Source organism: Monodelphis domestica, chromosome 1, assembly GCF_027887165.1.
Source record: "Monodelphis domestica isolate mMonDom1 chromosome 1, mMonDom1.pri, whole genome shotgun sequence".
Taxonomy (NCBI): Eukaryota; Metazoa; Chordata; class Mammalia; order Didelphimorphia; family Didelphidae; genus Monodelphis; species Monodelphis domestica.
In genome coordinates this window covers 258,446,828-258,459,290 of record NC_077227.1, presented here as the reverse complement: position 1 = coordinate 258,459,290, position 12,463 = coordinate 258,446,828, and the positions used below count along the sequence as shown (strand labels likewise).

The 12,463-nt window shown below is 33.5% G+C and overlaps 1 protein-coding gene across 9 annotated transcripts in view; it reads right to left on the bottom strand.

The window, feature by feature from the left end:
• NUMB (NUMB endocytic adaptor protein) overlaps positions 1-12,463 on the bottom strand; it is a 205,040-nt gene that overhangs the window by 33,534 nt on the left and 159,043 nt on the right. For all 9 annotated transcript variants that reach the window (XM_007472871.3, XM_007472872.3, XM_001368034.4 and 6 more), the window contains exon 3: positions 5,202-5,276. In XM_007472871.3, coding sequence (XP_007472933.2) covers positions 5,202-5,276 — 75 coding nt within the window. The remainder of the gene's footprint in view (positions 1-5,201; positions 5,277-12,463) is intronic.

The window sequence follows — 12,463 nt, the reverse complement described above, 5'->3', positions numbered from 1 at the left end:
TCAGCAAAGCACTTGTTAAACATGATATATATTTTTCTTCTAAAAAGATCCCAAATGTTAATGGAATAGCTGGCATGCAAAATGAAATATTAAAATATTACAAGTTAATAGTTTAGTAAATACTTCTAATGCTCATTTAATAATAATTAAATTATGATTCTTTTACCTGCTAAAACAAGAACATATATTAAAACAAATATATCAAATAGTGAAATAAAAAAAACCCCAACATTATTAGGAACTAGTAGTACAATGAAACTAATCTAAAACCAAAACAGAGAGGGAGCAACACATAAGGGAAAAAAGATTTTACCTTTTAAAATGTGTTTTACATCAGTGTTGAGATACATAAAATTCTGGTTTTAAGAAATTGCTTAGAAAACTGCAAGCTTTCATTCCAATTAAATGAATACTGAAAAACTTCACAAGAACACTAGATGGACAACAGGCATTTCTGTTATCAATCCATTCCCAATTATTATGTAAATCCTGACAGTCTGTTTTAAGGCGTGATAAGTTGAAAAGATGCATAAAACAAAAGTGAAATAGAAGAAATAAAAGCCTTCCAAAGTTGGTGATACACATATTCAAATAGGGAATTTAAAGGCAGTTATAATAAACCGTTAACTGATTTTTTTTTGATTCTCAAATTAGACCCCATTCTAATTCTAACCCCCAACCCCACCTCGGCAAGAATATCACCAAGTTCTAAGCAGAAACTTAAATGTCCTGAATTGTTTCCATAAAAAAACTTATTAGGCAAAGCAGTGTGTGAGTGTGTGTTGAGATTTGACTCCCTAGGAACAATATATATATAACATAAGTGGGATGATAAGTAGGGTTAGGTTGAGGGAAGTTAACATTGTTGGGATTAATTTGGAACTGTTGCTAACCATTTTGTTTACATCTTGGATAATATGTTACAATTCAGTCTAGTTATCATGTTTTTAAGTTGTTGCAAATTGTTGAAAACCAGTTGTATAGTTTATGTCTGTGTACAGATACTTCCTAAATTAAATTAACTTTAAAAGTAGAAGGGATTATTTAAGATGGGGGGGGGGGTGTTAGGGAAGGAATGAGAAAGTGAAAATTCTTGTTTTTGTTTTTAATTTCTTCTAAAAATAAAACAACCAACACAATGCTAAAATCATTTTAAGTTGAATCACATAATTTCAAGGTTATCGAACTTTGTAAAATACATTTTCCTATCAGGTTTTTAATTTAGCATAAGCCTCGCTCCATAGACTTATTCCCCATTGCCTCTATTTACAGCAAACTTTAAAGGAAGCTTTATCATTTATGAAAAACTCTAAAGATATAGCATTTAGCACAATATAAGGTCTAGTGAAGCAGGCAGTGTGTCTCCAAACATTTTGCACAGTGGACTGGTTTAGAGGAATATGGTTTCTAGGAAAACATAGACTTGTTTATTAAATTAATGAGTAGTATGGAATAATATACTTAAGGTACTTTATATCCAATCAACAGCTAGCTAAAAAATAAATAGCAAGTATTAAAAGCGCCAAAGTTTGTTTCATATGGTTTTTGTTGAACAGATGTTTTGGTAGAGGGGGGAAAAGGCAACAAACACTAAATTGCATATAGCAAAGTTTTCTCAGAAGAAAAAAACCAGAAACATATTTGGGTTGATACAAATTGATTACAACAAAATTCTGACACTTTCAGAATTTCTGAAATTCTGCTGGCCTTTCAACATGATAGGAATAGGACACTTGGGAAAAGGGGTAGGAGGTAGGAGATGCCTCTACTTAAAAGTAGGAAGGTTACTGTATTTGTCTAACAAATCATTTACTTATTTATGAAAGGGGGATTGATCAGGGAATTCCTTAATCACTCTGATGAATCCCCCCAATCAACTTAATGAGATTACAGAGCACTTCCCAGAGGTAGACATTTGGCCCTAAAATGTTACTGAGAGAATACAGGGAATTCCTTTGACCTATTTGTTTTAGTATAAGGTAGTTAAATTGGGAGCTGAGGAATCATCTTTACTTTTCCCCACACACTAATTTTTTAAAGAAAGGTTAAGAAAGGGAAAAAGAAGGAAGAAAAGTGAAATGGGAATAAAACAGGAAAATGGGAAAGAAAAAAAGAAAAAAGGGAGAGGAGGGGAAGGAGAAGAGAGAAAGGAAGAATGAGAGGGAAAGGACAGAAGAATAGCAAGGAGGAGGATGGAGAGAACTGAATTCCAGGTGTGCTCCTATAGAGTTGTTCCCATTTTTTTCCAGAAATAAAGGCCAAAATAGCTAAACTTTTCTAAAGTTTAAAAGATTAAATATGTCTGGGTGAAATTACCACTAGCACAGATACCGATCTTTTTGCAGATCTAGAAAAAAATGAAATAATGTATCTTGATCACGCATTGAGAAAGTTTGACATATTTCCTGCTTTGGTAAAACTGAAGGTTTCTTTATTACATCTGGAGAATATAAACATTCATTAGAATGTCATAGTACAAATAAATTTTAAGGCTCCAAATAATTCAGCTTTCTGGTATCAAGAACAAAACCTTGAGAGATCTAAAATTTCCCCTTCCCTCCCAAAAAACCCAGCCAACAAACAAAAACTAGTTACTAAAAAAAAAAACAGAACAAGAACAACTACAAAGACCAAAAACACCCATGCTACTTCCAAGGAATATGAATGATCACCACTTCTACTAACATAAAATCTAAATTTTGTTTTTATCAAGGGTTGCACACACCAAGCTTTGACTAGAAAAGTCATGTGCTTGCTTTGAGTTTTTCTGAGATGGTGCATGGACACAAGCACAATATTCAATATGTCTCCGAACAAATTTCAAAATCATCCTCCATGAAATCTTTCAAATTTCAATAACTTTAAATAATAATATAATAATTTAAATAAGTCTCAATAACTCAATAAAGAAAAATGTAACAACCCCTCTGTCCCCCTTGTATGATAGTTAAGTTTTAGTACAACAATAAGGTAGGGCAACTGAATTCTGGGATTTTCAGAAAGAAGCTTTAATGCTTTTCTTTTCCTTTTCAAATTTAAATTCTAACACCTGACTAAAATTGCACAGATTCAGAATATCAACTTCCAGTTTTTATTAGTACTAGGAGTGAATATGAATAATATTTAGACTTTAAAAACTATATATGGCTTTTTTTTCCTAGCAATGAAATTTTTATAACAGTCTTAATATCTAGCTAAACTTTGTATCAATCAATGTATAATCAGTGCCTCAAAATCTTCCTGCAATTTTCCAGTAGAACTAATGGTCAAAAACAGAGTAATTTCTTATTTCTACTCTAAACTGATAGAAACAAGTGGAAAATGAAATTCTTAGGTTATATTTAATTGGGGAGTGCATTCAAATGGAAATTGAACATCTTTAGACCATAGTCGTACATGCCAAAACACAGCTGAAATAAGCCCCGTTATTGTGAGTGGAAAATTAATGGAATGTGGGAAAAAGCTGCCATTAGGTATCTTTTTAATCTCTTTAAAACTGTAAACATTTTTTTAAAATTCCATACCGGATAATTTTAAAGTACTCTGCTCTACAAATAGGCATTCAAGGATTAAGTAACCACTGTTGAGAGGGTGGAAAGAATTTTTAAAAGAAAGTGTTTAGAAGTGATTACAGCTCTTTAGCCTCAACAATCAATAGATTTAAAGGTTTTTCTTTTCTTCTAAATTGTACCACGGATTGTTAACAGTCTTGTTTTCTTTACATATAATGTCTACCTTGACCTCTGAGACGGTTGCTTCCTCAATATTGTCTACCAATAATACTTAAAGATTCAGACAAGATACTATCCAAAATGCACTTTAAAAAAAGTTTTAATTACTAAGCACCATTAGAAAGAGCAGTCATTAGAAGTCATCCTTATGGCAGCCTTTCATTGACAAACCCAAAGCAATAGAACTTTAATGCTGTTTGGGGTAAGGATAAACAGCATGCAGAAGTAATGCTACAAGCTTGTGCAGTAACAGTTAAAGAGCATGTTGGAGAAAGGGAGTAATCCATTCACCCAGAGGGAGACAGGTATCAGATGATTCAACAATCTTCTTATCTATCTAAGAGTAAAAAAGTCAAAGTTTTATCTAAACTTCACAGAATTTGGAACTTGTGTTGCTTACTATATATTTTTTTTCTTTCATCACACACACACACACACACACACACACACACACACACACACACACACACACACACACACACCCCTTTTCTCAAACAGAATTGAACATACCTGACATGAAATTTAGGCAAAATAAATAGCCCAATCTAGAAAAGGGTCTTCCATTTGTAAAGGTAAAAGGTAGTGGAGTTTAGAGTACTGAGTCAAGATATTGGTGAAGACCCTTAAAAATGTTTGTGTATACACACAGACATATATACATATGTCTGTGTATATATACACATATACTCTGGAAGTAGGAATGGGGAGGAAAATGGGGTGAATTTTCAGCCTGTTCTAAAACTGGAATACCTATAAGGTATCTATAGGACCAGAGGATATAAAATGGGAAGGGGCTTGAAAAAAAAAATCACTAAACTAGAAGTGAAAGGATCTCAAAAACCCAAATGCTCTGATGCCAAATGGAAGACTCTTTTCATCAGGTAAGGTAGCCTCTCAGGTAGATTAATAATTTCCTTGGTATAGGGGACTCCCATAAAGGAAACTCCCATTATCAAAGAAGATCAGCAAGCATTTTGCAACTTACTATTTTAGAGGTATCAGGGACACTGGGAGGTTAAGTGTCTTGCCCAGAAGTCAACACAGTCAGAAGTGGGATTCAAAGCCCTGACCTTCTGGACTTCCAGATTAGCTCTCTCTTTAACATAAGCTCTCTATTTTCTATGCCATAATGTTTCTTCTCAAATACTAACATATCTGTTGTTTAACATGCCTACAAAACAGTAGGCACTCAAAAAATGTTTCCTGAATTACTCTGGTTCCAAAAAATGCAGCATGAACTAAAAAAAAATTTTTCCCACTAAAATGTCTGTCAAATCAGGTTGTAGTGTGGATCAGTGATGACTACTGGCTTTCTGCATAAGAAACCCACATTCCTTCTTAAAACAAATAAGTGCTCATTAAATCTGACACTGGACTGCTCTAGTTCAATGGGTAACTATTTTCAGACAAAAACAAAACAAAACAAAACCCAGAATATGGACTAACATGGTGACAAACAAATATACATACAGCTTTCAGTCTCTTTACGGCATCTTCACAAATGTGCATTCCTCTTGATTCGTCAACTTCTACATGGCCCAGGTACTGTAAAGAGCAGCAAAGTATTAGTCTTACTTTAGGAAAAAAATCATTATGGAAACATATACATCAGTTAATTATTCCCAGTCACATAGATTAAAAATCTCTTAAGTGATTTTTGACTTCTTCTCTCCCAGTCTTCTTTTCCAATGCTGATGAGCTTTCCTTCCTTCCTGAAGCCAAGGCTAAGCTAATTCAATTTCTCATTACAGAATGCCAGCACTGCGGCAAATATTCTTTCCTAACTTCAGACTCCTCCCCTTTGATCTATTTTACATATTGACACTAATTTTTCCAAAGCACCATTTGGATTACCATCAATCTGTTCCAAAATCTTAAATGGCTTTCTACCACCTATAGATTAAACTAAATGCAATTCATCAAATATTTATTAAACATCTACCATTTGCAAGGAATTGTTCAATGGATATGGAAAAAAACAAAACATTCACTGTCTTCAAAGAGCATACACATTGTCCCAGAAAAGTAAACAAGGTAACTTATAACTGGTACGATGGAATGTTTTGCAGGGCACAGGGTGCAGTGAGGGGCAGAGACCAACAATACAGAATGTGGGAGAAGGGAGATGGGATATCCTCTCTCCTCAATCATATTCCCCTATCCTTCAATACTCAATTCAAATGTCACCCTTTTCATGAAATCTTTCCTGATTATAATAGCAAGAAGTGATTCCTCCCTCTTCTTTACAAGGAAAACATTAAGTATGGACCACTGAAATGGCAAGTGTAATGGTGTTTTTAGAACTAGAAGGGACCAATGGAGATCACCCAGGGTAGCACCTTCATTTTACAAATGGGGAAACTAAAGTTCTCCTAAGTAAAAAGATTTTTCCAAGATTGTGGCAAGACTGTCACTAGAATCCAAATCTCCCAACTCCCAATCCAAGGTTATTTTCAGAATAATTATTTATAGGAAATTAAGAAAATCTAAAGTCATATTTTCAACCCATTAAAGAGCACCTAAGAGGAAATTTGGTCCTTATGGACAATGAATTTTAAAAACATGTTCTAAAGTTCTTACTGAATATCTATTTGTTTTAACTGGTCAAAACACCCTCCACATAAACTAAAAGTGAAAAACCATTAAATGTGTGAGATTTGCCATAATTTTCTCTATCCTCCCCCCCCTCCCCCTCCGAGTACATTCTATTAAACATTCATGGGTATTATTTCAGTCCTAGCTCAGATGGTAATGTTATTTTGGAAATATCTCAAAGTTTTATCAGAACATTTTTCCTATGTGTTTTTAAAAATATATACCATTTTCAGTGTGATAACTTCTTAGACTATTTTTATAACATTTTAAATGTTTATTGCTATCTCTTGTTTTTTAACCTTCATTCCCAAATATTTCCTCTTATTATTATCATCTCTTATAACTTATACAAAGCAAAGTAACCAAGACAATTATATAATTACAACAATGTAAAAGGAAAGAATGAACACACACACATATACATATTCAAATATTAGTCATTTCAAAGCAGAGTTCCTATAGGCACTCAATCTCAGTATGTTCAAAACTCATCATCTTTTTCCTACCCCACCTTTCTTTGAAATTTCCCTATTGCTACAGAATACAGATGCCACACTCAAAGAAAAATAGGGGTCACTAATCCCTCCATAAGGATCCCTGAGGACTGTATATTGAGTTAATTTTAAAATATAATCTTACCTATGTTTTACAATATCTTTATTTTATTAAATATTTCCTAATTACATTTTCATCTAGAGTGTCCCATAAAACCTTTGATTTGAGTGTTAGACACCTTCACCATAGACGACCACTCCATCCTGTTACCTAGGCTCATAACTTTGCTGTATTACTCAATTCCTTACTCTCACTCCCTTCATATTTCTAAACAATTTGAAATTTTATCATTTCTACCTCCAAAAAGCTTCTTTCATATATCCCCCTTTTTTTCTGCTCAAATTGCATGACAGTCAAAGGAAGAAAGAATTTCAGAAAGTGGATGTGTCCAATAGTATTAATTATTGTAGATGAGTGGCAGAAGATGGAGAATGAAAAAACAAACCCCATTAGATTTGACAATTAAGAGGCTACTTTGGAGCAAAAAATTTAACTTGAATAGTGAAAGCAGAGTACAAGGGTCTGAGACTGAATATTGAATGATATTAAGGTATTGCAGAGTGTTGAAAAGGTCTTTGGAGATACCATCTGATTCAACTTTCTCATTTTACAGACACATAGACAGTCCTAGAAAGTTAAGACAAAGTTAAAACATGGATAGGATAGAATATGCCAGGGCTGGAGCTAATCATATACAATCTCCAGACATCTACACGGAGTTCCAATATCATGCCCATAAAGTTCCTATTTGAAAGAGCTGGAGAAGCTTAGCTTGGAGGATATCACAGCTTCTACTTATACAGAATGGACCAAAGTTACAAAGAGGCAAATTTAGGCTTAAAATCAAGAAAAACTTCCAATAGAAGTTATGTGAAAAAAGAATAAAGTATGGAAGGAACTATGCTTTGCTTCATTGTATTCCCTTCCTCTAAACACGTACTAGAAGACCACTTATCAAATATGCTGTTTTGGGGGCTCTTTTCAGGTAAGGATAAAATGGGATGGTTGCTGAGCTTCCTTCACATTTTGAAATTCTCTGATAGGTCCATCGTGTTCCCCCTGCTCCCATTCCTATTCTAATAATAAAATATCTGAAAAGAAGAAATAAAAATGGTAGAAGGGAGTAGGGAGAGAAATAAATAATAAAAGTTCAGGTGAGGTGTGAGGAAGATCTAATCTTTGTTTAAATACTACTTGTTTAGGTTAGACCTGGAAGTCACAAATCTAATTTTCTAGACCACTTGAACCAATCCTGTGTCCATTATTGCATTTCCAAGAAAACAGATTTTCTGTTAAATATAATGATGCTTTAGCAGCTCAAGAAATGCTGACTTTGCACATGTCTCTTTCATAACAGAACAGGCCAAGTGTTTTCTCTTCTACGGACCCAATTAGATTAAGCCTATTTATTTAGTCCTTGTGCTTGGCAACTTGCCCCTTGCTAGAAAAAAAGAAGAGAAGCTATTCAGGTTAAACAAGGCTGCCACATGTTCCACTGCTGATTGGACTGATCTATTTTCTAAAGCTTTTCCTTATTTCTTCTGAAGATGTCACATGTTTGGATTTTCAGTAGGAGTCTAAACATTTTTAAATCTCCACACCAAATTCATTGCTTTCTACCATCATCCCATGTGCAAATTTCAGCAGCTGTTTCCTATATAGTTTCCACTCATTTAATGAATAGGATTTAGGGTATATGAAATACACTGATATTTCCCCCCTTCCTCAACTCCAAAAAGTTTAATTTATTGACTTAGCTAGATGTCAATCAGCTATATAATTACTAATTAAAACGATTACACAGCGTGCCTTTCTGTGACGGGGAAGGTAGAGGCATTTAAAAAACACACAGGCACACACAAAGAAAATCCACTAGAGTAAGGTACAATCTGTATTGACACATTCTACCTATCAAATAACTTATATAAAAAGGTCTTTTGATAGTTCTTAAAAGCCTTAGTGGTATATGAATAACATGTATAATTAAGTATTTATTAGCAAACTCAAACACTAAGCCACTGTTCTTTATAACTGGTAAATGAAACTAAGCCAGTAATTCTTATCCCAAGTCAAATATAATGCAAAAGAGTAAAAAGAAGGAAAACAGAGATTCACATAAAAAAGTATATAAGAATATTATTCTTTTCAGTAGAAGTTTCATGAATACAAAATATTTGAACATATATCTTTGCTCTTGTTACATTTCTGCCAGAGTTGGAAAAAACAAATGGTAATTATTGATTTTCTGATGGAAAATAAAGTGGTTAAATTCAGTTTAACAAACATTTATTTCATACAAGGTACTGGATTAAGAACAGATGATACAAAAGAAAAACAAAAAAGTTCCTGATCCCAAAGAACTTATGTCCTACTCTACAATGACAATAAGTATGAACATACCTGAATAAGGACAAATGGAAAAATAAACCTTATTCACCGATTCATTCCCTCATTTTTATAGGCAGTTATACTCTACTTCAAAGAAAATGATTAATTCAATAGATGAAAAGAATGGAGTTAGAATATATTTCAAGTACTATAAGTGCTTCTACTTAAGAAGAGAATCTCCTAAATTGTGGGGTGGGGTAAGCAGTAGGGAGAGAGGGTGAACTGGCAGATTCTACACAAAATGTAGCAGAATAATGAATGAATGCAACCCCATATAGGGGCTTTGAGCTTTCCCTTGGCCTTACTTCTACAGGCAGAAATGGATACATCAGTAGTACCTTGAATTATTAGATGGGCCATATTAGTCATCTAAATCATAGACTAAGAGTAATATCATCCAATATATTTCATGGTCCCAAACTTAAAGTTATAGGTTTACAGAGACTAGTCCCCACCACTTTTATTTAAAGGGGTGAGGATAGGGAGAAAGCAGTCTTTCAATGGGGGAACCTTCTAATTTGGTCCATGTCTAAGTCATTCATTACATGAAAGTGATAAAGAAGGATTTCACTTTCCTAATAAGATCAGGAGTGAAGGATGCCCATTATCACTACTATTATTTAATATAGTACTAGAAATGTTAGAGATAGCAATTAGAGAAGAAAAAGAAATTGAAGGAATTAAAGTAGGCAATGAGGAACTAAACTAATTCTTTGCAGATGATAGAATGATATACTTTGAGAATATCAGAAAATCAACTAAAAAGCTAGTGGCAATAATTAATAACTTTAGCAAAGATGCAGGATACAAAATAAACCCACATAAATCATCAGCATTTCTATATATTTCCAACAAAAACCAGCAGCAAGAGTTAGAAAGTAAATCCACTTAAAATCATGCTAGATAATACAAAATATTTGGGAATTTATCTGCCAAGAGAAACACAGGAACTATATGAACATAATTAAAAATCATTTTTCAAACAAATAAAACTAGATCTAAATAATTGGAAAAACATTAATTGCTCATGGGTGGGACAAGCTAACATAATAAAAATGACAATACTATCTAAATTAATTTACTTATTCAGTGCCATACCTATCAAACTACCAAAAACCCAATGTAAATTCAAAATGTACATATGTACAAGTAAATTAGCTGAACACAGAATAGTCTACCTGTCAGATCTATGAAGAAGGGAAGAATTTAAGACCAAAAAAGAGAGAGAACATTACAAGATGTAAAATGAATAATTTCTATTACATTAGATTAAAAAGGTTTTGTACAGACAATACTGATCCAACCAAGATTAGAAGGGAAGTAGCAAAGAACATTTTTTATAACAAATTTCTCTGATAAAAGTCTCACTTCTTAAAATATATAAATAACTACATCAAATTTATAAGAAACCAAGTCATTCCCCAATTGACAAATGGTCAAGGGATATGAATAGGCAGTTCTTAGAGGAAGAAATCAAAGCTATCAATAATCACATGAAAAAAATGTTCTAAATCCCTCCTGATTAGAGAAATGCAAATCAAAACAACTCTGAGGTACCACCTCAGATCTGGGAGATTGGCCACTATGACAGTAAAGGAAAATAATAAATGCTGGAGGGCATGTGGCAAAACTGGGACACTAATGCATTGCTGGTAGAATTGTGAATTGATCCAACCACTCTGAAAGGCAATTTGGAATTATGCCCAAAGAATTTTAAAAGAATGCATGCCTTTTGACTAAACAATGCCACTACTAAGACTGTACCTCAAAAAGAGATTAAAAAACTGGGATAGACCTGTTTGTACAAATATTTATAGCTACACTTTTTGTGGTAGCAAAAAATTGGAAACTGAGGGGGTGTCCCTCAATTGGGGAATGAACAAACTGTGGAATATGATGGTGAAGGAATACTATTGTGCTGTAAGAAATTATGAAATTTGATTTCTATAAGAACTGGAAGGACCTACATGAATTGATATGGAATGAAATAACTAGAAACAGGAGAACACTGTAGGCAGTTACTGTAACACTGTGGGACTATCAAATGTGAACTAACAAAATACAATGATCCAGGACAATTTTGAGGGACTTATGAAAAGAATGCTATCCACATCTAGAGAAAATCTGTTGGAATAGAAATGAAGAAGGAAACATATGATTTATCACTTCTTTATTTGGGGTTTTGGTTTTAAAAAATTACTCTATTACAAAAATGAATGATCACACATCTAAGTATCAGAAATGGAACTTTTCTTTTTAGATTTTGTTTTTATTCTAAACTTAAACACCAACAAAATGAGTATTTCTATATAAAAAGAAGAAGATGCCTGAACATGAAGTAGCAAATCTCTGTTATTATCAGCTTACTTTTTGTTCCAAGTATAAAATAAATTCAACATGTTAACTTTCAAAGCTATCCTGCTTATATTTCCTTCTGGCCTTCTTTCTGTTCTCTTTTGTGCATATTTTAAAAAATGCTCTCTTGAGGTCTTTCTTTTCTTTTTTGACAACTTTATTGTAATCTCTAGTCTCACCATTGCTAGGGGGGAAAAGCCTTGTAAATAAATATGTAGTCAAAGCAAGTTTCTACACTGGCCATGTCTGGAAATACTTGTCACAATCATTAGGAATGGAATTTTTCAAACAGACTGCTTTCTATATCTCCATTTTTAAAGTTGATTTTTTTTTAAAAAAACAAGTATAAACATTTTATATTTATTCACAATAAATTCAATCTTAGTATATTTGGCCCAACATTCTATCCCACCAAGATCTTTTTGGAAGGGCAGCTAGGTGGCTCAGAAGATAGAGAGCCAGGCCTATAGTTGGGAAGAACCGAGTTCAAATTTGACCTCAGACACTTCCTGCGTGACCCACCTAAGTGTGACACAGTTCCAATTGCCTAGTTCTTACCACTCTTCTGCCTTAGAACTGATAATTAACATCAATTCTTAGATAGAAGATAAGGATTTAAAACAAAAAAATTTTAAAGACCTTTTTGGATTCTGACTCTGTCATCCAACCTTTTAGTCATTACCCTTTTCTGGTCATATTCTAGTTTCTCAATGCCCCTTTACACTCTGATTCCCTCCTCTGGTGCTGCTACTGCTTCTCCTCCCATTCTCTTGCTGCACACTATCCTGGTACCTCTTTAATGAAGCAGATGCTGAAAAGACCCCAGGATTCACCACAGC